Below are 25559 nucleotides of genomic sequence, written 5' to 3' on the forward strand. Positions count from 1 at the left end.
TAAACTATGAAGTCTACCTGAAATATGCACTTTTTTCTAACAAAACCTATCCCATACCATAAATATGTTATCAGACTGTCATCTAATGAGTTTTTTTGTTGGTTAGGGGCTATAAATATCTTAGTTTAGCCGAATTGGTGATGGCTACTGGTGTTGGTGGACAAATAAAAGATGGTGGATTATGCTAATGTGTTTTTAGGTAATAGATGTACATCTTTACATATTGTGTCTTCCCTGTAAAACATTTTAAAAATCGGAAATGTTGACTGGATTCACAAGATCTGTGTCTTTCATTAGCTGTATTGGACTTTAATGTGTGAAAGTTAAATATTTTAAAAATATATATTTTTTGAATTTCGCGGCACTGGTTTTTCAGTGGGGGGGGGGGGGGGGTGCCGCTAGCGCCACGCTGATCCTAGACAGGTTAACATCCCCCACTTACACAACAGACTGTGCACATTTGGAAAACGGCGGCAGTTTTTCATTTTCTCTTTCTTGCCATCCTCCTCTTACACATTGCAATGTTTAGGTTTGTTTTGCTCTGTGCAGTGAGCAGAGCGCAGATCAACACGGGTACACTGCTGGAGGTGCACCCGAGGAGAGAGAGGACTGGTTATTATTTTGGATGAATAAATAATCTGATATGCAGAGGGAGAGCCTCCACTTTAAAAGAAATGACATGGACCTCCCACAAGGTTTCTTGCCGAGACATTTCAATTTAAATGCGTGTCTGTGAATTCCAAACGGAGAGGTGGTGATTTTTTTATATGACTACATGGGAATAGATGCGGACAGGACAAATGATCACTATTGAATCAGTTAAGACGTGTTGTCCTGCTTCGTGCAGTATTGCATTCAGTTATTTTGTCAAAGACATATGATAACTTCAGTGTTTTCATTTATTTTCACAAAATCAGTAAGCCATCCAAATACACCCCACCACATACAGGTGATTAGACAAAGATATTTAAATTGTTCAGAGAATTCATTGGAGAGTTCCCCACTACTGTCAATGAGGATATTTTGGTTCATCTTTTGATTCAATCTTTCAATTGCATCTTAGCCTCACAGAATTAGCCTCTCATATATTTAACCTATTAACCTTGTACAGTAGCTGGTGATTAGACAAATATTTCTCTCTCTGTAACAGAAGACGCCTCCCCAGACCAGCTGTCACCTGTGTGTATTGGAAACGATTGAAACCAGAGCACAGGGGCCTTCAGAGGACATAATGGGGTTCAAAGGTGAAGGGGTAAGCTGCCCCTCTTAGCCTAATCTGTGTGTGTATGTGTGCGCGTGAGCGAGTGTGCGCGCGCGTGTGTGTGGAGTTGAAAGGGTCTGTATTATGTACAGTAACTCATCAACTGAAGTGCTATATCGGGGGTGTGATGAGGCATAAATTAGGACAAATGTTTCCCCGAGTGTTCCCCGAGTGTTCCCCGAGCGTTCCCCGAGCGTTCCCCGAGCGATCCCCGAGTGTTCCCTGACTGTTCCCCGAGTGTTCCCCGAGTGTTCCCCGAGTGTTCCCCGAGCGTTCCCTGAGCGATCCCCGAGTGTTCCCTGACTGTTCCCCGACTGTTCCCCGAGTGTTCCCTGACTGTTCCCTGAGTGATCGCTGACTGTTCCCCGAGTGTTCCCCGACTGTTCCCCGAGTGTTCCCCGACTGTTCCCCGAGTGTTCCCTGACTGTTCCCTGACTGTTCCCTGACTGTTCCCCGACTGTTCCCCGAGTGTTCCCTGACTGTTCCCTGACTGTTCCCTGAGTGATCGCTGACTGTTCCCCGAGTGTTCCCCGAGTGTTCCCTGACTGTTCCCTGACTGTTCCCTGAGTGATCGCTGACTGTTCCCCGAGTGTTCCCCGACTGTTCCCCGAGTGTTCCCCGACTGTTCCCCGAGTGTTCCCTGACTGTTCCCTGACTGTTCCCCGAGTGTTCCCCGACTGTTCCCCGAGTGTTCCCCGACTGTTCCCCGAGTGTTCCCTGACTGTTCCCCGAGTGTTACCCGACTGTTCCCCGAGTGTTCCCTGACTGTTCCCTGAGTGATCGCTGACTGTTCCCCGAGTGTTCCCCGACTGTTCCCCGAGTGTTCCCTGACTGTTCCCTGAGTGATCGCTGACTGTTCCCCGAGTGTTCCCTGACTGTTCCCTGACTGTTCCCTGAGTGATCGCTGACTGTTCCCCGAGTGTTCCCTGACTGTTCCCTGAGTGATCGCTGACTGTTCCCTGACTGTTCCCTGAGTGATCGCTGACTGTTCCCCGAGTGTTCCCCGACTGTTCCCTGACTGTTCCCTGACTGTTCCCTGACTGTTCCCTGAGTGATCGCTGACTGTTCCCTGACTGTTCCCTGAGTGATCGCTGACTGTTCCCTGACTGTTCCCTGAGTGATCGCTGACTGTTCCCCGAGTGTTCCCTGACTGTTCCCTGACTGTTCCCTGACTGTTCCCTGAACGTTAGAGTAGGATCTGACCCCAAGTGCCCTAGAAACACAGTATTTAACAGTACTATCCCCAATCAGGTCACCTCTCTCAAAGACTTGGAAACAACACCATATGTTACAGTACAGCACTAAGAGTAACGAACAATAAAACAAATATATATATACTGTATACAGTATATATCATTATAATCACGTAGATGCAGTGAAATGTGTTGTTTTACAGGGTCAGCCATAGTAGTACAGCACCCCTGGGGCCAATTAGAGTTAAGTGCCTTGCTCAAGGGCCATAGTGAACATGTTGCCCAAGAATAACGTGTTTAACTTCTTATGGCTGCAAGGCAAAGTGTTGAGTAGCCAGTGAAATCGTGCCCATTTCAAACGGCCTCCTACTCAAATCTTGCTCGTACAATATGAATATTATTATTCTTTTTGGATAGAAAACACTTTCTAGTTTCTAAAAGAGTTGGAATTATTTCTCTGAGTGAAACAGAAGTCCTTCTGCAGCACTTTTCCTGACCAGGAAGTGAAATGTCAGAAATCGATGCTCTTTTCAACTTGATGCCTATACATGGTCTTGACACGTAGGAGTCTGCTGACACTCTATACGCCTTCCTATTGGTGTAAAGAGGATGTCAGAGAAGAAATTTTTGTGCTCCTCTTGGTCTGTGGTGGAAAAAAACCTATTTCTTTGACGTGACTGTCCACTTCCGGTACTCTGAAGGAAGTGGGATTGACTTCTGTTTTGCCTTGGTAACGAACGGCTAACGTCTCCGGCTCGAATTTTTTTTGATACATGTGACCATATCATCGTAATGTATGTTTTTTCAATATAGTTTAATCAGATTATTGAAACTTTATTCGGGAGTTTTGCCGTGTTCCGTCATCTGACTGTGTTTACGTTGGAGAAATTTATGCCACTCGGCTAGTGCCAATGCTAATTGAAGAGGGAAATTTGCCATTCTGAATCGAAACAACGACTCATCTGGACAGAGGACACGTTCTTCAACATTCTGATGAAAGATCAGCAAAAGTAAGACCCATTTTATGATGTTATTTCATATATCTGTCGTGCATGTGAACTGGCCGTGGGCGCCCAATTATTTCTGTCTATTGTAGCTACGCTAATATAGCGATACATTTTGTTTTCGCTGTAAAACATTTAATAAATCGGAAATATTGTTTGGAATCAAAAGATGCCTGTCTTTCAATTGCTGCAGACTATGTATTTTTCAGAAATGTTTTATGATGAGTAATTACTTATTTGACGTTGGTGTCTGTAAATATTATGGCTGCTTTCGGTGCAATTTCGGATTGTAGCTGAAATGTAAACTATGGTTTATACATGAAATATGCAAATTTTTCAAACAAAACATATGCTATACAATAAATATGTTATCAGACTGTCATCTGATGAATTTGTTTCTTGGTTAGTGGCTATTTATATCTTTATTTGGTCGAATTTGTGATAGCACCTGATGGAGTAAGAAACTGATGGAGTTAGAAAAGTTGTGTCTTTTGCTAACGTGGTTAGCTAATAGATTTACATATTTTGTCTTCCCTGTAAAACATTTTAAAAATCGGACATGTTGGCTTGATTCACAAGATGTGCACCTTTCATCTGGTGTCTTGGACTTGTTAATGTGTGAAAGTTAAATATTTAAAAAAAATAGATTTTGAATTTCGCGCCCGGCACTTTGAGCTGGATGTTGTCATAAGTGTACCGGTGTCGGGCTGCCCCCGTAAAAGGTTAACCAATAACCACGCACAACACAGAGCAGAGCGTCCAATCCCAGAGCCCGTTACAGAAGAGTGGGAAGCCCAGAATAGCTTGCCTGACTCAGAGTGAGAGCATCATTGTCTGACCTCTGGCTGGATTAGCCCTCGGGTTACTTTAGACTACTGAGGCCATTTCTGTTCTCTCCTCTCCATTTCACCCAGCTTCTTTTTCAAAATGATGCAGCCGTTTCATCCGGCTTTATGTAGCTACTAACTGAAGCAATGGCTACGTTCCAATATCCAGATAACCATTTAGAATACACACCAGAAGGTAATTGAACCTTTCTCCTACACTCTTAGAAAGAAAAGTGCTATCTAGAACCTTTAAGGGTTCTTCGGCTGTCCCCGAGGGTTCTACATGGAACCCAAAAGGGTTATACCTTGAACCAAAAAGGGTTCTCCTATGGGGGCAGTCGAAAAACCCTTTTAGAACCCTTTTTTCTAAGAGTGTATATGTTTCAAATTCAATGTGTACTCCTACAGTGGTAAATAAAAAAATAAAAGCATATTCCAAAAGAAACAAACACTCCCAACTCTGTGTCATGGCTTAAACATTTTTTCCCCATCTGGCTGCACTTGACAGTCCCATATTTCAACAACTTTTCAGGTGTCTCAACTTTTCTTCCTACCTGGCTGACAAAAAGGTCCTTTTTGTCAGCAAGATGCATCAATGAATTGAGGCTATAAGAGTGTAGACCCAATGACAATCTCCAAATGTCTTCACACTTGTTGATGTTTTGTAACAGATGTCTCTTTCCATTGATCAATGGCGCCAGTGGATGCTGGAGTTATTGTGGAGTGGACCAACATGCGCAGGTAGCCTACTTTTTCAAGTGATTTGTTTGACAATGAGATGAAAACATCATGACTGGTATTGTTCATTCCAAAGGTAAAAGGTGAAACATTTATTACTGTTAAATGACGTGTCTTTACTATAGGGCCCATCTAAAAATAAATAAATGAAAAAAGAATGAAGGCCATCCAAACTGTCACGGTATAATCGTATTCTGATACACACTTCAATTAGTGTTACAATGCACTAATGTATCATAAGGCCTTATAAATGAACTTATGAGGCATTTTGTGGGTGCCTAATAGAGTGTGTTAGCTTCATGCTAAGCATGCTAGGCTACTGTAAATATGTTTTGATTAGAAAAGTTTCGTTCAATTTTTTTTGGTTTTAAAGGCATTGTACATTAAGCTAACTAGCACACATCGCTGGGTTCAGAAAGAGCTGGCAAGCAGCCATATAAGATGGGAGTTTTCCACCACTGGGTCAATCTTTCTCACAAAAAGATCCCTGAAATCTCTAGAAAGTCTCCCTTGAAGGATTCCTCTGAACTAAAAATGACTTCCTTCACCTGTACCAATAAAGTATTTTTTTCCAACCCTCTCTCTTTTCTAAAACGTATTCTCCCCAGCCACCGTATGCCCTCCACATAGGCCTATCCATTAACACTTTGTCTGTCTTTTTTCCATATGCTCTTCCTTCCTCTGCTTCATTGCTCTGATCTGAATTAACTGACCAGGTTAAATCCAGCCTGATGATGAGCTTCCACCACATGGTTTCCACCTGTAAAGTCTTCTCCAATCGCTGCAGACAAGGAGAGAACAGATTTCCAGACAAGTGTGAAAGAGCCAAGTCTCGCTTCTACAGAACCCATTTAAACAGCAGAAAGTGATGACTACTGTTCAAGGAGACTTTCTGTTCAGAAGTGTTGTGTCATTGTCGTCAGATACTGTTTCATTTCTATGTCAAGATAGACGTATAATTTAGGGTTTGGATCTAAAGACGGTAAGACATCTCACGGAATCTCACCTCTCATTTCAACCTTTCATTAGTGATCATCACACTTCTCCTCATTGCCAAGGCAACAGCTCTCAATTAGTACACAGGTAGCCTATAACAGTTACAATGACCCAGAGTAACCACACAGCCACAATGTCAGCAATTTTCTTATTACAAAAACACTGAAGTGGGCTTCCAACAGCGTCAGCATTCAGTCAAGCCTAAAATGTCAAATGTAATGTTTGGACTCCATAGCTGTACTGTTTTTTTATTTGTTTACTTTTGTTACTTCTGTTTGTATCACTGCAGAACCTGACACCATGTAAACACCACTAGCCAGCAGAGAGCTCCATCGATTGCAAAGTCAAAAGCCCCATCATTCCTGAGCACTATCATAGAGTAGAAACAGATCGACAAAGAGGTCAAGGCCCCATCCTGAAACAACCCTTAGCCCTATCCCCTCAGTATTTAATGTAGATCTGAAAGATTTGGATAGGTATGTTTAATCTTATCCCTGATAGGTTAGGTGTAGATTTTGCCATATAGCTCACACCTATCCAATCTTTTCACATAATCCGATCTAGGGGGTAGGATGTGTTTCTGGACAGGACACAAACCTAGGATTAGCAGTTACCTCTCACATGTAACTGAGATAATCAGTGACCTAACTACCAGCGACCAGTAATTTTCAATGAAAGGAGGAGATGAGACACGAGGACATACACAGCGACTTAACGGTCCCAACGAGAGCTAGCAACCAAAGTTCAACATTACCTAAGCTTATGCTACTGCGCGGCAGTCAGTTAGACTAAATACACTACTTTCTGAGTCTCTCCTCTCCTCTTCATTCCACTCTCTGCTGTTAACACAGGGCTGTTTTGACACTCACACTTTGTCAGCGGAGCCACACTTGATCTCTAAATACTGTCAAACTGTCAGGGAGAAGAAGCACGGCAGCAGGAAGCAACTGCCTGACAGACAGATGCAGACTGGAACGGGGGTGTTTTTTAACATAACATTAGTTATTTATCGGTCTCATACACTGAGTTAGTCTCTGTCCTCAACCCCTTATTAGTGGTGATTTTTCCTTCTAATCTACTCTTAGAGGGATATACCAGTGACATAGGCGTGAGGAGGCGGGAGAGTGCGAGAGAGAGGCTATAATTTAGCCATCAGATACCTAATAAAAGCTGGTACTGTGGAGCAGTAGGCTTTAATAACCAACCTGACAGAACAATGGTGAAGACAAACAGTCTCTCTCTCTCTTTGGTATCTTTTTTTCTCACTGTTTACCTTGCTCTCTCTCTTTTCTCTGTTGCTTCATCTCTCCTTGTTTTTCTATCACTCTTTATCTCTCCTTTGTTCCCCTTGCTTTCCCTCCCTCTCCCTCCTTTTCTCATTTTACCTCTAACCTCCTCTCTCTCCTTCAGTCTGTTTCACTTTAATCATCTCGTTTGCTCTCTATCACTCTCTCCCCTCCCCTCCCCTCCCTCCCTCCCTGAGAGGCAAAACAGGCAGTTAAAGGATAATATCCTCTTTATTTATCGAGGTCAATCACACAGTAATTGTAGGCTTTGTAGCTAGCTGTCTTCCGTCCTCATTATCCTGGGCAGCGAGAGGTTATTGATGTTCTTCTCTCTTTCATTCTTCTCCCACCATCATTTTCCTGTTAAGAAGTCAGAGTACCGGAACACGGAACCCCTGCTTAGATCTGAGGCGGCTGGTTATGTGGGAACCCATGGCAACCGTGCTTGTTGCACTCCAATGGGTACTTATGGTATAAATAACAACAGAGAGTATATGAGGAGAGGAGAGACTGTCCACTGTTGTCCAGGCATGCTCATTTCCCCTACAGTAGAATCTCCATGACATCACCAAATGACGATCATACACTTACAAATAGCTTTAATATATCTCACTATACAAGGATGCCTGACACACACACGCAGACAGACAGACAGACAGACAGACAGACAGACAGACAGACAGACTTACTTGCTTGTATAACTAACCCTGTGGGGCACACAATTCAGTCCCATTCAAAATCCTATTTTCCATTACCCCTAACCATCAACCTTACCCTAACCCTAAAACCTAAACCTAACACTAGCTCCTAAACCTAAAACAAACCCTAATTCTAACCCTAACACTAATTCTAACCTTAACCCCCAAAAAATAATATTTGACCTTGTGGGGACTAACAAAATGTCCCCAGTTGGTAATTTTTTTGTTTATTTACTATTCTTGAGGGGACTTCTGGTTAAACACTTCCACCCACACACACACACACACCCACATACATGAGAATAGTGTATATTTAATGAAATGATAAACAATTCAAGAAGAGCGTCTAGTATGTACTGTAGTGTGTTCCAACAGACACAGTAAAAATACACCCGGGGGTGTTGTGAAATTCCAGGTTACCATCGAAATGCAGCTTGGAGTGGGTGCTAGTCTATGACCTCATGTCACTTCGGAGAACCTTTTGGTTCCGGACAGCTGAGAAACATCTGACTGTCCAAATGCCTGCACCGGGGTTCCCACTCCACTGGATCAACCCAGCACTGTAGCAGACCACACCAGCCTTACCCAACCCACCCATCCCCTCTGCCTCACAAAATACACCATACCCACTTTAATGTGACATGTTAAAAATAGAAGATTAACCCTCCAGCCAAAATGTCCAATTAACATTAGTCTACCACCCACACAATGAGGATAAGTGCCTCTTTGCTGAGGTTGTTCAGAGTTGAGGTGTGTCTCTGATGAGTCCACTCTGACCCAACCAGTGTTGTAAACGCCACTTGTGTCCACACAACTCCATTACAGACCACAAGCCCCATCGTGTCCAAATCCCTCTGTTATTTATTTATTATTGACTTTATAAAGTCTGGGATTAATGTGTGAACTGGCAGACTAACGGACATGAAGCACTGATGACTGAGCCTCCGTTGTTTTGGGGTATTATAGGATGTGTTAGCAAGTGGTGAATATAGCCAATGAATCAAAGACTCATCGCACATTGCAGTCAGACTATTCCAAGGTAAAGAAATGATCAATAAATTGTGAATTTTCACTTTAAGATTTGGTCCAAATTCTGCAAGTTTAGAGCAGATTGGTCAAAACTTTATAGAGCTGGTGGTTTTGGTCTAGTTGGCATTCAAGTCAGACTCAAGACTAAGAAGGTTTTTAGCTCAATATATTGAAATAGTGTATCTAAGTTTCTTCAGCTGGGTTTAAATTCAAAGCAAGTCGCTGAGGATAGTTTAGTGATCCTTTAGACAAGGATGTCTTAAACGGCCTTCTCTGTCTCAACAGATAGACATGGTGTTGTAGTCTAATCCCAGATCTCATTCCCTGCTCCGGGATTCAAGAATACTGTACAGCGTTACGTACAGCCGGGGTTCCTGTGGTGGACAGGGCATCGGTCCAAACAGCTGTTAACCATTCCCATTCCCAACGTCTCCCGGGCAACGTCTCGGAACACAATGGAACAGTCTGGGAGGTACCATGTGCCACAGGTGGCAGGGGACGACGTAGCCTAGGTTAGTTTAGCTTTAGCATAATGCTGGGTGATTACTTCTACTTCCAGTCTTCCCAGTGTACACACACATCAGGTCAGGCAAAGTAGTCTTTCATTCTTCCCAGAGGCCTTCACCGGAGGAGGGGGTGGATGAGACACTAAAACAACAAACAGGAAAATAAAGTGTGGATCCCCAAGCCTTCAGTGGTGGAACGTGGGGGAGATTTATGGGGTATGGGGGGAACGAGTTAGCGCGGTACAGAGATATCCCAGACCAGTACAACCCCCAGGTCTGAGTCAGAGTCAGGACACTCACCCCCTACCCTAGAGGCTAGAGAGATCACCTAAATATAGCCTGTGAGAGAGAGAGAGAGAGGTAGAGAGGACAGTGAGAGCAGAGCGAGAGACAAAGATAGAGCAGAGAGACAGAGAGAGAGGGAGAGAGAGAGGAGGGGAGTGAGAGCAGCGAGAGAGAGAAAGAGAGAACAAGAGAGAGAGCAGAGAGGGAGAGATCAGAAAGAGAGAGAGATCAAAGAGAGAGAGTGCAGCAGAGTTTGCTGTGGGCCCAGACCGTGTGCCATAGTGTCTGAGTAGCTGGGTAACAGATATAGCCTTTAGCTGCTTACGCAGATGGGCCGTGGGCATTCCTCCTGAAATATACCTGCTAACACCAGCTCTCTCATGGGGAGCGGAGTCATACACAGACATACAACCCGGGTTGGCTTCAAACACCTTTCTAAAATATAATACCGTTAATATGGTCATAAGTACACTCTTTTTACCTCTGACAGTTGAAAGTTCAAATATTTATGCAGAATAAGAAACCCATGCGGGAAATGAACCCACAACCATGGTGTTGGCTGCTCCACACTCCAACCCACTGAGTCAGTGGATCCTCCTAGTCATTCAACTCAGTCTCTGAATACACGGTCGACAAACACCATTGTGTTCTAGTTCCTCTGCACTGACACAGACAGCTTCTTTAGCTCTTAATGACCCATCGCCCCGGTGAGTGCAGAGAGTGCGGGTGGAGCGGCCTTCACATTATGCCAGCAGATCAGTGTGGACAGGGCTGGGAACACGAAAAGGCATATCTATTTAGCTGGTTGAGCATGAAATCTAATTATGCTTTAAAACTGAGAGAAACGTGGCGAGGAGGGTGATGGGAACCATGGAAATGGAGGACAGGGGAGGAGAGGGAAGGGAAGAGAGAGTGGGACACGGAGGAGAGGAGAGAAGGGAGGAGGGGGGAGAGGGAGAGAGATGAAGGGAAAGTGGGAGTGGGGAGGGAGAGAGAGAGGGAGAGGAGCAGAGCCTGAGTCAAAAGCAAGACGAATGCGATCACAGGCTTTACTGTAACCAGATAACATGACATGCACCCATCAGGCCAAAATACCATTTATATATAGATAGGGTGAAGCTTTATTTAAACGGGGGGTTAATAAAGTGCTTATAAAGCATTATTTAATCGCTCATTACCTATGAACAACCTGTTTGTAAATAATTAATTGTCATTCATTTGTGTATTTTGTAGCAAATATATTTTCTAATCAGGTATTTTGTAGAAAATTGATTTCGTAAACAGGTCACTCAAAGGCCCTATACATGCATTTATACATATGTATTGATTAATAACTACATAATGATGTTTACAAACAGGTTATAACCAAACCTTGGAATGAATAAAAAATACTGCTGCTCCTATGTTCAGGCGTAGGAACAATGAACACCATGACAATGAGCATCCCTGCAACATGGATAGAGGATAGTTGTCTGGGTTAAAATGTTAAAATATCAGATGACTACATTCATGTAAATACAAACACCCCCTATATATACTCTCCTTTCTTCCCTGCTCTGTTCTGTGTGGACTGACTGACTGTCTGACTGACTGGATGACTGACTGACTGTCTGACTGACTGGATGACTGACTGGATGACTGACTGGATGACTGACTGACTGACTGGATGACTAACTGGATGACTAACTAACTGACTGGATGACTAACCGGATGACTGGATGACTGACTAACTGACTAAATGACTAACTGGATGACTGACTAACTGACTGGATGACTAAATAACTGACTGGATGACTAAATAACTGACTGGATGACTAACTGGATGACTAAATAACTGACTGGATGACTAACTAACTGACTAAATGACTAACTGGATGACTGACTAACTGACTGGATGACTAACTGGATGACTGACTGACTGACTGGATGACTGACTAACTGACTGGATGACTAACTATCTGACTAAATGACTAACTGGATGACTGACTAACTGACTGGATGACTAACTGGATGACTGACTGACTGACTGGATGACTAGCTGGATGACTGACTAACTGACTGGATGACTAACTGGATGACTAACTAACTGACTGGATGACTAAATAACTGACTGGATGACTAACTGGATGACTAACTAACTGACTGGATGACTAACTGGATGACTGACTAACTGACTAAATGACTAACGGGATGACTAACTAACTGACTGGATGACTAACTAACTGACTGGATGACTAACTGGATGACTAACTAACTGACTGGATGACTAACTGGATGACTGACTAACTGACTAAATGACTAACGGGATTACTAACTAACTGACTGGATGACTAAATAACTGACTGGATGACTAAATAACTGACTGGATTACTAAATAACTGACTGGATGACTAACTAACTGACTGGATGACTAACTGGATGACTGACTAACTGACTGGATGACTAACTGGATGACTAAATAACTGACTGGATGACTAAATAACTGACTGGATGACTAAATAACTGACTGGATGACTAATTAACTGACTGGATGACTAACTAACTGACTGGATGACTAACTGGATGACTGACTAACTGACTGGATGACTAACTGGATGACTGACTAACTGACTGGATGACTAAATAACTGACTGGATGACTAACTGGATGACTGACTAACTGACTGGATGACTAACTGGATGACTAAATAACTGACTGGATGACTAAATAACTGACTGGATGACTAACTGGATGACTAAATAACTGACTGGATGACTAAATAACTGACTGGATGACTAACTGGATTACTGACTAACTGACTGGATGACTAACTGGATGACTAAATAACTGACTGGATGACTAAATAACTGACTGGATGACTAAATAACTGACTGGATGACTAAATAACTGACTGGATGACTAACTAACTGACTGGATGACTAACTGGATGACTGACTAACTGACTGGATGACTAACTGGATGACTAAATAACTGACTGGATGACTAAATAACTGACTGGATGACTAAATAACTGACTGGATGACTAGCTGGATGACTAACTGGATGACTAACTGGATGACTAACTGGATGACTGACTAACTGACTGGATGACTAACTGGATGACTAAATAACTGACTGGATGACTAACTGGATGACTAACTGGATGACTAGCTGGATGACTAACTAACTGACTGGTTGACTGGATGACTAACTGGATGACTGACTAACTGACTGGATGACTAGCTGGATGACTAACTAACTGACTGGATGACTAACTGGATGACTAAATAACTGACTGGATGACTAACTGGATGACTAAATAACTGACTGGATGACTAGCTGGATGACTGACTAACTGACTGGTTGACTGGATGACTAGCTGGATGACTGACTAACTGACTGGTTGACTGGATGACTAACTGGATGACTGACTAACTGACTGGATGACTAACTGGATGACTAAATAACTGACTGGATGACTAACTGGATGACTAAATAACTGACTGGATGACTAAATAACTAACTGGATGACTAAATAACTGACTGGATGACTAAATAACTGACTGGATGACTAGCTGGATGACTAACTGGATGACTGGATGACTAGCTGGATGACTAACTGGATGACTGGATGACTAACTGGATGACTAACTAACTGACTGGATGACTAGCTGGATGATTAAATAACTAACTGGATGACTAAATAACTGACTGGATGACTAGCTGGATGACTAACTGGATGACTGGATGACTAACTGGATGACTAACTAACTGACTGGATGACTAGCTGGATGACTAACTAACTGACTGGATGACTAACTGGATGACTGGATGACTAACTGGATGACTAACTAACTGACTGGATGACTAGCTGGATGACTAACTAACTGACTGGATGACTAACTGGATGACTAACTAACTGACTGGATGACTAACTGGATGACTGGATGACTAACTAACTGACTGGATGACTAACTGGATGACTAAATAACTGACTGGATGACTAAATAACTGACTGGATGACTAAATAACTGACTGGATGACTAGCTGGATGACTAAATAACTGACTGGATGACTAACTGGATGACTAACTGGATGACTAACTGGATGACTAACTAACTGACTGGATGACTAACTGGATGACTAAATAACTGACTGGATGACTAAATAACTGACTGGATGACTAGCTGGATGACTAACTGGATGACTGGATGACTAGCTGGATGACTAACCGGATAACTGGATGACTAGCTGGATGACTAACCGGATGACTGGATGACTAGCTGGATGACTAACTAACTGACTGGATGACTAAATAACTGACTGGATGACTAAATAACTGACTGGATGACTAGCTGGATGACTAACCGGATGACTGGATGACTAGCTGGATGACTAACTAACTGACTGGATGACTAACTGGATGACTAAATAACTGACTGGATGACTAGCTGGATGACTAACTGGATGACTGGATGACTAGCTGGATGACTAACTAACTGACTGGATGACTAGCTGGATGACTAACTAACTGACTGGATGACTAACTGGATGACTAAATAACTGACTGGATGACTAACTGGATGACTAAATAACTGACTGGATGACTAGCTGGATGACTGGATGACTAACTAACTGACTGGATGACTAACTGGATGACTAACTAACTGACTGGATGACTAACTGGATGACTAACTAACTGACTGGATGACTAACTAACTAACTGGATGACTGACTAACTAACTGGATGACTAACTAACTGACTGAATGACTAACTGGATGACTAACCGGATGACTGGATGACTAACTGGATGACTAACTGGATGACTGACTAACTGACTAAATGACTAGCTGGATGACTAACTAACTGACTGGATGACTAAATAACTGACTGGATGACTAAATAACTGACTGGATGACTAACTAACTGACTGGATGACTAAATAACTGACTGGATGACTAGCTGGATGACTAACTGGATGACTGGATGACTAACTGGATGACTAACTAACTGACTGGATGACTAGCTGGATGAGTAACTAACTGACTGGATGACTAGCTGGATGAATAACTAACTGACTGAATGACTAACTGGATGACTAACTGGATGACTAAATGACTAACGGGATGACTAACTAACTGACTGGATGACTAACTGGATGACTGGATGACTAACTAACTGACTGGATGACTAACTAACTGACTGGATGACTAACTGGATGACTAACTAACTGACTGCATGACTAACTGGATGACTAACTAACTGACTGGATGACTAGCTGGATGACTGGATGACTAACTAACTGACTGGATGACTAACTGGATGACTAACTAACTGACTGGATGACTAACTGGATGACTAACTAACTAACTGGATGACTAACTAACTAACTGGATGACTGACTAGCTAACTGGATGACCAACTAACTGACTGGATGACTAACTAACTGACTGGATGACTAACTAATTGACTGGATGACTAACTAACTAACTAGATGACTAACTAACTGACTGGATGACTAACTAACTGACTGGATGACTAACTAACTGACTGGATGAATAACTGGATGACTAACTAACTGACTGGATGACTAACTGGATGACTGGATGACTAACTAACTGACTGGATGACTAACTAACTGACTGGATGACTAACTGGATGACTAACTAACTGACTGGATGACTAACTGGATGACTAACTAACTGACTGGATGACTAGCTGGATGACTGGATGACTAACTAACTGACTGGATGACTAACTGGATGACTAACTAACTGACTGGATGACTAACTGGATGACTAACTAACTAACTGGATGACTAACTAACTAACTGGATGACTGACTAACTAACTGGATGACCAACTAACTGACTGGATGACTAACTAACTGACTGGATGACTAACTAATTGACTGGATGACTAACTAACTAACTAGATGACTAACTAACTGACTGGATGACTAACTAACTGACTGGATGACTAACTAACTGACTGGATGACTAACTGGATGACTAACTAACTGACTGGATGACTAACTGGATGACTAACTAACTAACTGGATGACTAACTAACTAACTGGATGACTAACTAACTGACTGGATGACTAACTGCATGACTAACTAACTGACTGGATGACTAACTGGATGACTAACTAACTAACTGGATGACTAACTAACTGACTGGATGACTAGCTGGATGACTAACCGGATGACTGGATGACTAACCGGATGACTGGATGACTAACTGGATGACTAACTAACTGACTGGATGACTAACTGGATGACTGACTAACTGACTAACTAACTGACTGGATGACTAACTGGATGACTAACTAACTGACTGGATGACTAACTGGATGACTAACTAACTGACTGGATGACTAGCTGGATGACTAACTAACTGACTGGATGACTAGCTGGATGACTAACTAACTGACTGGATGACTAGCTGGATGACTAACTAACTGACTGGATGACTAGCTGGATGACTAACTAACTGACTGGATGACTAACTGGATGACTAACGAACTAACTGGATGACTAACTACCTAACTGGATGACTAACTGACTGACTGGATGACTAGCTGGATGACTAACTGGATGACTAACCGGATGACTGGATGACTAACTGGATGACTAACTAACTGACTGGATGACTAGCTGGATGACTAACCGGATGACTAACCGGATGACTAACTGGATGACTAACTGGATGACTGACTGACTGGATGGCTAGCTGAATTACTGACTGACTGGATGACTGACTAACTGACTGACTGACCAACTGACTGACAGGATGACTGACTGACTAACTGACTGACTCGATGACTGACTGCCTGGATGGCTAGCTGAATTACTGACTGACAGGATGACTAACTAACTGACTGGATGACTAACTGGATGACTGGATGACTAGCTGGATGACTGACTGGATGACTAGCTGGATGACTGACTAACTGACTGACTGGATGACTGACTGGATGACTAACTAACTGACTGGATGACTAACTGGATGACTAGCTGGATGACTGACTGACTGACCAACTGACTGACAGGATGACTGACTGACTAACTGGCTAGCTGAATTACTGACTGACTGGATGACTGACTGACTGACTGGATGACTGACTGACTGACTGACTGGATGACTGACTGCCTGGATGGCTAGCTGAATTACTGACTGACTGACTGACTAACTGACTGACTGGATGACTGACTAACTGACTGACTGGATGACTGACTGCCTGGATGGCTAGCTGAATTACTGACTGACTGGATGACTAGCTGACTGACTGACTGACTGGATGACTGACTGATTAGCTGACTGACTAACTGACTGACTGACTGACTAGCTGACTGGCTGACTGATTGACTGGCTGGCTGACTGGCTGGCACCGGGCCTCTCTGGGGGCACAATCTGTGACATCAGACTTTGCATTTCAGATTCGATGATGTTAATCATCTGCCTCGAAGCCACGGAGCAGCCTAGGAGACATGTTCCATCTTAAGGAGAGAGAGAAAGAGAGAGGGAGATAGAGAGAGAGAGAGCGAAAGGGAGAAGAGTGGCTACGGAACATCTGAGGCAGACAGACACTGGCATGTGAGGTTAGCACTGGAGCACAGAGATGCAGTCACGCACTGTGACAGAGAGAGGGATAGAAAGATGGAGAGGGAGGAGGGGGAGAGAGATGGGAGCAATATGAAAAGAGATCAAGAGGAAAAGTAAGAGAGAAACAAGCAACAATAAGAGAAAGCAGGAGAAACAGAGCAAGAGGGAGGGATAAAGCAAGAGAGAGAGGGAGGCAAGGGGAAAGAGAGAGGCAGGGAGAAAGAGCGAGAGCGAAGAGAGAGTGAGAGAGAGCGAGAGCAAAGAGAGAGTGAGAAAGAACGAGAGCAAAGAGAGAGACAGGGAGAAAAAGAGAACAGCAGGAAAAGAGATAGAGGCAAGGAGAAAGAGAGAGAGAGTGGCAGAGAGGGGCAGGGAGAGAGAGAGAGGCAGGGAGAAAAAAGATAAAGAGAGGCAGGGAGAAAGAGAGAGATAGGGAGAGAGATTGAGAGAGGCAGGTAGAAAGAGAGAGAGGCAAGGAGAGAGAGATAGAGAGAGGCAGGGAGAAAGAGAGAGAAAGAGAGGCAGGGAGAAAGAGAGAGGCAGGGAGAGAGATAGAGAGAGGCAGGGAGAAAGAGAGGTAGAGAGAAAGGCAGGGATAAAGAGAGAGACAGGGAGAGAGATAGAGAGAGGCAGGGACTGTAGAAAGAGAGAGAGGCAGGCAGAAAGAGAGAGAGGCAGGCAGAAAGAGAGAGTCAGGCAGAAAGAGAGATAGAGGTAGGGAGAAAGAGCGAGCGAGTGAGAGAGAGAGAAAGAGCAAGAGAGAGAAAGAAAGAGAGAGGCGGGGAAATAAGAGAGAGAGGTAGGGAGAAAGGGAGAGAGAGGCAGGGAGAAAAAGAGAGAGAGGCAGGGAGAAGGAGAGAGAATGGCAGGGAGAAAGAAAGAGAGAAAGGCAGGGAGAAAGAGAGCGGCAGGAAGAGAGATAGCGGAAGTAAGAAAGAGAGAGAGAGATCGGCAGGGAGAAAGAGTGATAGAGAGAGGCAGGAAGAGAGATAGAGGAAGGGAGAAAGAGTGATAGAGAGAGAGGCAGGGAGAGAGATAGAGGCAGGGAGTAAGAGAGAGTCAGGGAGAGAGATAGAAGCAGGGAGAGAGAGAGAGTGTGTGAGAGAGAGAGAGCGAGCAAGAGAGAGAGAGAGGCAGGGAGAGAGGCAGGGAGAGAGAGAGAGAGAGAGAGAGAGAGAGAGAGGCAGGCAGGCAGGCAGGCAGGCAGAAAGAGGAAGAGGCAGGGAGAGAGAGATAAAGAACGAGACAGAATAAAAATCTCTAAAGCTAAAATGTTAATTGTGTCGTACCCCTGTCTTACAACTATATGAGCACTTCAGACAGTTTCCGAAGCTCCTCTCAACAGCCTGTGTGTGTGTGTGTGTGTGTGTGTGTGTGTGTGTGTGTGTGTGTGTGTGTGTGTGTGTGTGTGTGTGTGTGTGTGTGTGTGTGTGTGTGTGTGTGTGTGTGTGTGTGTGTGTGTGTGTGTGTGTGTGTTCATTATTTTATTCAACACTTCCTCTGTAATAGTCACTCAAAATCAATGTCAACGTAGTACAATGAGCAGTATGGTTAGACTGCCAACCCGAGGACGGCCAACTGCTGCAGCTCTGATCACGGCAATAGTGAGAAAAAGAGAAACCCAGTCAGCTTTATATAGTAGTCAAGCAGTGGAGGCTCCTCAGAGGAGGAAGGGAGGGCCATCTTCCTCAGTGAATTTCGTAAAAATAACAATTGTAAAACATAATTTTTAAAATATTTTTTGGATAAAACAACACTAAATGTATTCACAAGTTACCAAATAATTGATTAAAACACACTGTTTTGCAATGAAGGTCTACAGTAGCCTCAACATCCCTCTGTAGGGTAGCACGATGGTGTAACCAGAGGACAGCTAGCTTCCATCCTCCTCTTGGCACACTGACTTCAATACAAAACCTAGGAGGCTCATGGTTCTCACCCCCTTCCATAGACTTACACAGTAATTATGACAACTTCTGGAGGACGTCCTCCAACCTATCAGAACTTATGCAGCATGAACTGACATCTTGTCCACCCAATCAAAGGATCAAATAATGAATCTAGTACTGAAAGCATAAGCTACAGCTAGCTAGCACTGCAGTGCATACAATGTGGTGACTCAAAGAGAGCGAAAGACAATAGTTAGTTAGTTACTCAAACACCCGGCTCGAACAGAGGGATGCTATGTTAGCTAGTTGGCTATGACTAGCCAACACAACACTGGAACTCTTCCAAGTCAAGGTAAGCTTTAGGTTTTATTAATTTATTGCCACCGGGGCCCGCCGATGTAACTGCTTACTAACTGTACACTAACGTTACTGCATGATTGTAGTGGGTTTACTAACGCATTAGTTATATTAGTTATGTTGACTAGGACTTTACTTTAGCTAATATGGGGACAACTATGTAGGCTGTGTGTAACGGTTATGACATGGTTTGAAAAGGTTTTTTCACCCGGTCACATACAGCTGATTTGTTGTTCATTGAAGTCCACAAACGAAGGGAAAGGGTGAGAAGAGGAGAGTGCATAGAGACTAGAATGAGTACAACGTGCTGTTTATGCGTGATCAGGAGTGTACTCATTCCACCCATTCTGCTGAAAAATATTTCTTAAATGGAAGCAAATGAAACGGGGTTAACATACCTGAATTTGTCCAATAGAAACTCTCGTTTGGAACTATTGGACTAATGATTACACCCTAGATCACCTAGATGCAGGCAAGAGTGTACAAGGCGGTATTGAATGTGTCACTGTCATCTCAACATTTTCTCTCGACCTGTGTGCACCTACATTGTAAACTTTCATTCATAGGCTAGGCTGTAGCAGTCTCATGGTGGGTATATAGAAAATTAGAGTATCATGTAGTAGCTTAAACCTATCAATGTTACATTAAACTGGGTGAATGGAATATGAATGACAGTCATCCAACATGCTGTAATAGAAATAAGGCCATGCTTATGAAAAAATGTATTGTCTTCCCTGACGTTAAACGGCACTGACCGCCACTGTAGTCAAGTATTATAGCTAGCCGGGTTGCCAGTCTGTTTATGCCAAGGTTAATACATAGATCTGGGACCAGGTTATAGCAACCTCTGTCCATAGATAAGGCCCTAGGACCTAGAGAGACATTGGTAGCCAGAGTCAAGGTAAGACAGTTCTCTCAACCTCTCTTACGTGATGACAATCCTTAGCTAAAACCTGACAAAATCCAAGAGCCAATGCCTAGGCTAATACAGTCCTGTGGTGGGTAGAAGACCAGGTTTAAATCCAGTCGTTCACACTACTTCCTCAACGTCTAAGGAACCAATCGAATACTAGATGCCGGTGCGCGTCAGAAACTCATCATTCGGCCAGCCCAAAAGGCATTCGAAAGGATTTTGGATTTCTCAATCATTGCCAGTTTAAAAGTCCTTTTTCATAGCGAACAACGTGTCAGTCAATCAACATTTTTAGTCTTTAAAACTCCATGACTACCATCAACTACTCAGTGTCTATAAAATCTCTCTCTATAACACTCAGTGTCTATAAATCCTCAATGCCTATGGCTGGACTACTCTGCCAGTATGACATCATCCTCTTGTCGGTGCCATTAGTATGAGAGCCAAATGGATCACTAGATCTCCAGGGGAACAGACCAAGAGAATAGAACATAGTTCAGACAGTGATGTCACCCTCCCTCACAGGATGCTGTTGAGGGGAGGACGGCTCATTATAATGGATGGAATGGAACGCTATTAATGCTATTAAATGAATGCCATTGCTATGAGCACATCCTCCCCAATTAATGTACCACCGGCCACCTGTGCCCTCCATCCATGAGACCTGGGGTGAGGTGATGAGGTGAAACTTTCAGAACGCTGCAGGTAGAAATGTAACACATAGAACCAACAGGATTCCAAACCTATACCTACCTGATAGACAATCATAGGTAATGTAATCTACACAATACATTCCTATCTGAACGTTCTGTTACGTTGCACCCTCCTGAACAGACCCCTGAAGTTAGATAGAACCAGATCGCCCCGGAGCTGAGTGGGGTGTCATTTGATTACTAGCTGCATTTGAAGTGCAGCTAGTGAGAATAGCAGTGTGGGCATTAATAAACTCATAGACAGGTTGGTTTACTGAACCACTACACCTGCTAGGCACGTAAAAGTGAATGGGCATGTCTTCTGTTCTGAGTATGGCAGCTAGACATTTGATCAGTTCATCTGTCAGGGATCTAATTATATTTATGAAAATTGCATATAGAACTACCTTTTGATTTTTTTAGTAGTCACTGTTCCACCAGTACATACAAGGTATTCAAGGAAAAGGCATGGGTGGGTGGGGATGTACTGCCTAACTCATATTAGATAGAAATAAAGAAGCCTATCATTCCTAAAATAATCACAATGCCACCCCATGGCATGTCGCCGTTGACAATATGATGCCGACAATGGGGCCTTAGAAAGGGTTGGCGTACTGCGTTTTCAGTGTAAATGGAATTGTGTGTGTAGAGCCATACATGCATTCTACAGTGGGCTGAGACTAGTTGGTCATTCATTGCTTTGCCTTGTCCATGCACTGAAATGAAAGATTCAAGTCGTCCAATTCATTGAGTTGGACATAATTTACCTGAAGTTACGTCAGGGGCGTTGCCAGAAGGGTGCTGAAATGTGATTTGCCACACTTAGTTCCCCCCCAATCTGTCAATCTGGCTCAGATAGGAGAGAAAAGATTGTGCGTTTGTTCTGCCTGTGTAACGGATGTGAAATGGCTAGCTAGTTAGCGGGTACGCGCTAATAGCATCCCGCTAACTAGCTAGCCATTTCACATCCGTTACACCTGTTTAGCGGTATTACAGAGCTGGCTTGAGGACTATGCGGACGGCTCAGCCATGGCGGGAAGGCTGGTTGATTGGCTGACAGGCTTTAGGACTATGGTTGATGGCTCAACATGATCTCAGAGCATTTCATAATGCAATTTTACTAATTCATGTTGCTAACATGGCTAGGTGGCTAATACTAACGTTAGCTAGCAGGCTATGGGTTAGTTGTCAGGGTTAAGGTTAGGAGTTAGGTTAAAGGGTTAGGGGAAGGGTTAGTTAACATGCTAAGTAGTTGCAAAGTAGCTAAAAGTAGTTAGTAGTTGAAAATTTGCTAAAATTGTCTGTGGTGAGATTTGAACACACAACCTTTGGATTGCTAGGCGTTTGCGTTATGTTTTTGCGATAAGTAACCTACTGTTTTATGTAACTATACCACATGTAACATATCATACTAATTTGAGTGTTCTGGATTTACATGTTCTATGTTACGTCTAGTCTCTGAGACCAGGCTGGATGGCTAGGTGGCTAGGTGACTGCTGTTTGACTTGACAGGTGCTGAGCTAGTGTGTAGTTGCTAGTGTGTAGCAGCTCATTTCCGTAGGCTATGGCATGTATTTGTTCTAGAATGTTATGCACTTCCCTTATCACCTGAGGTGAAAGAAGCTACAGCAGTTGATAATGGCTGAAGTCATTTTTGCCTGTTTTTGTTGTACTCCAAATATAATTTTAGAGCTTTTAAATTGTGTAAATAAGGGAGATCAGCTTCCACTTTCAAAAAATTCCTTGAAGGGGAAAAATATTTATTGGAGGGGGAGTTACCACTGAACATCTATGAGTATCTAACTTGAATATGGATCACTTCAAATGTATTTATTTAATAAATTAGGGCAGACACAAATGAAGAGTTGAAACAGTTATTCAACACAATGCATCATAGTTTAAAGCAATTTTCAAGTATATTTGTGATAGGATTTGCTTCTTCCCCATGGCCACCCAGGACTGGTTCTTGCCCCCCCCCCCCCCCCCCCCCCGCCCCGCCCCGCATTTAACATTTTTTTGAATCACTCCTGAGGTAGCCTATGTAATGACAATAGCCTATTTATTATGACTGATTGATCCGCCACTAAATCCGAGTGTAAAGTGTGTTTAATCAAACGAAGTCGGTTATTAACTATTGACTAAACTCAGCAAGATCCAGAAGCACAATTCAAACAGTGTCACAGTTTTCGAAGACGTTATGCATTTCCATTGAACATAAACCGATGGGTCATAAACCGATGGGTAACCGTTTTCAATGCAATGCAAGTTTTTCCAAAAATGTTGTAGGCTATTATTGGGCTATTGGGCTAACAACATAGTTATTAGGCTTATTGGGCTAACAACATAGTTAAATAAGCCTATTATAATGATATACTTATAATATTATAACAATATAAATAACAACTAGCCTACATCATAATAGCCATAAAGAGTTAGTATTTTGCTTTAGATTTAGTATTGGGAAAACAAACAGGTTGTCATCGGTGAACAGCCTGTCTGTTAAGGCTACTTACAGAAGTGGCGATGGGAACTGCACGGTTGACACATTATTTAACGAAGCCAGAAGTAAAAGTAGAGCGGTGAAGGCGCTGTAGGTATCCATGATAGAACGGAGATCTCAACACACGATAATAAAAACCGACTCAAGACAGGAAAAGAGATGCGCGAGGCAGTCCAAATCCTGGAACCGTGTGCGTCTTCTTGTGCGTTCAGCGGACCTGTCACGCAGCCATCGGGGGACAGTTTGAAAACAAATCTCAGCTGGTTCGTCTCCCCCTGATGAGTTTGTGTTTGTATGTCTTTTTCAGAGAGTGTGTGGGAGATCTCCGGCGGTAATCTTACAAGACGCGCCCAGTGTGTTTTTAGGAGAGGAGTGGAGAGGGAGGACGCCCCGCTCGCCAGCACGGAACATTGTGTGTAGGCAATGTGTGCGAGAGAGCCCTCCCGAGCGGATCGGTTTCCAAGCCCCCCACTCCACTCCACCCCCACCCCTTGCCTGAGAACGATCATCATCACGCGTTGCTCTCCATACAAGGCACTCACTCCTCGCTGGGGTTGGGCAACGAACGGCCACCGCCCAGAGAGCACACAACACCAGCCAGTCAGAATGAAACTCACTGGCAGGCAAACACCGTTTCCCATTTTTTTTAATACATTATATCACATATGTATGATATTGATGATATTACTATCGGGATAAAGGAAACTGTGTTCTAAAATTGTCAGGAAACTGTGTTCTAAAATTTTGCCTGCATGGCCTATATCAAATATCAGTTTACTAAATCTATGACTTTAAAATGCCTATTTACTATGTTCCATCTGACTCCGCAATCTATCAGCCCAGCCAAGCAATTTATCAACTTGATCTCCACTATAAAAAGCATCATTTTTTAGACTAACATTTATTTTTCAACAGTGCAGATTTGTTGAATCCTTACTGTCTGCCTCTCGACATTTGCAAAATTGTTTCAATATTCAAATGCTATCTCCAGCTGTCCCATAGTAATGAACATGGCAGGCAGCGTATCTCAGCCAGTTGAAATCATGTATCAGCTACCATAATTTTTATGGATATATACAAAGAAATTTCAATTGAAAAAAGTTCAGCTTGTTTGCAGTCTTTCCAGCTTCAGTTTGAAGTGATTGTGTTAGCTGAGTTGTTGGCTAGCTCCTCTGAACAAAACTGTCCTGACAAGTGAGCACATTTTCTATGCCAGGTGTAATCGTGCCTCATTAGCTCATTGTTATGGATGTATTTCAAATAAAAGTCTCTAGTAACTGCTCAAACAAATGCTAATGCAGCTACTTTGCTGCTATTCTGGCTGCACTTTTTTGATGTGACTGTAAGTTAGTCGTAGTTGGCCCACTAGCAAGCAAAGGATAAGAACGTTGCCAGCCAGAATGACAATGGGACATTTAGCAACCGAACCGATAGAACGAACGAACGACCAGCCGGCTTGGGTAGCAACCCTAGATTTGTGTCGGGTTTATATCTTGTGGAAAGATGAAATTGCATGAGCTGGTCAGTATGTGTAGATAATCCTTTCTAACGCAGCTATTGTGAAAGATTTCACATAGTGAACTGCATAATTGTTGCTCTCCACCTTGTGGAGGACCAAGTTTTGAAACCAGTGGAATTAGAGTATGATAGCTAAGGAGATGGAGAATATTCTGGTGTTTGATTGAAAATATGCAGAGAGAGTCGAAAGAGAACACACAGAAGGCTGTTGTATAAAACACCTGTCTCAGGATTACATCTTCAAACTAAGGGCAACCATGGCATCCATGACAGAGCGGGA

General features: G+C 43.2%; 1 protein-coding gene across 1 annotated transcript in view; it reads right to left on the reverse strand.

The window, feature by feature from the left end:
- The window catches only part of LOC129844775 (voltage-dependent calcium channel subunit alpha-2/delta-1-like), an 82345-nt gene extending 58098 nt beyond the window's left edge, over positions 1-24247 (reverse strand). The window contains exon 1 of the mRNA XM_055912881.1: positions 23775-24247. Coding sequence (XP_055768856.1) covers positions 23775-23863 — 89 coding nt within the window. The 5' untranslated portion in view covers positions 23864-24247. The remainder of the gene's footprint in view (positions 1-23774) is intronic.
- Positions 24248-25559: the final 1312 nt, after the last annotated feature.

The sequence above is a fragment of the Salvelinus fontinalis genome, unplaced genomic scaffold, assembly GCF_029448725.1.
Source record: "Salvelinus fontinalis isolate EN_2023a unplaced genomic scaffold, ASM2944872v1 scaffold_0228, whole genome shotgun sequence".
Taxonomy (NCBI): Eukaryota; Metazoa; Chordata; class Actinopteri; order Salmoniformes; family Salmonidae; genus Salvelinus; species Salvelinus fontinalis.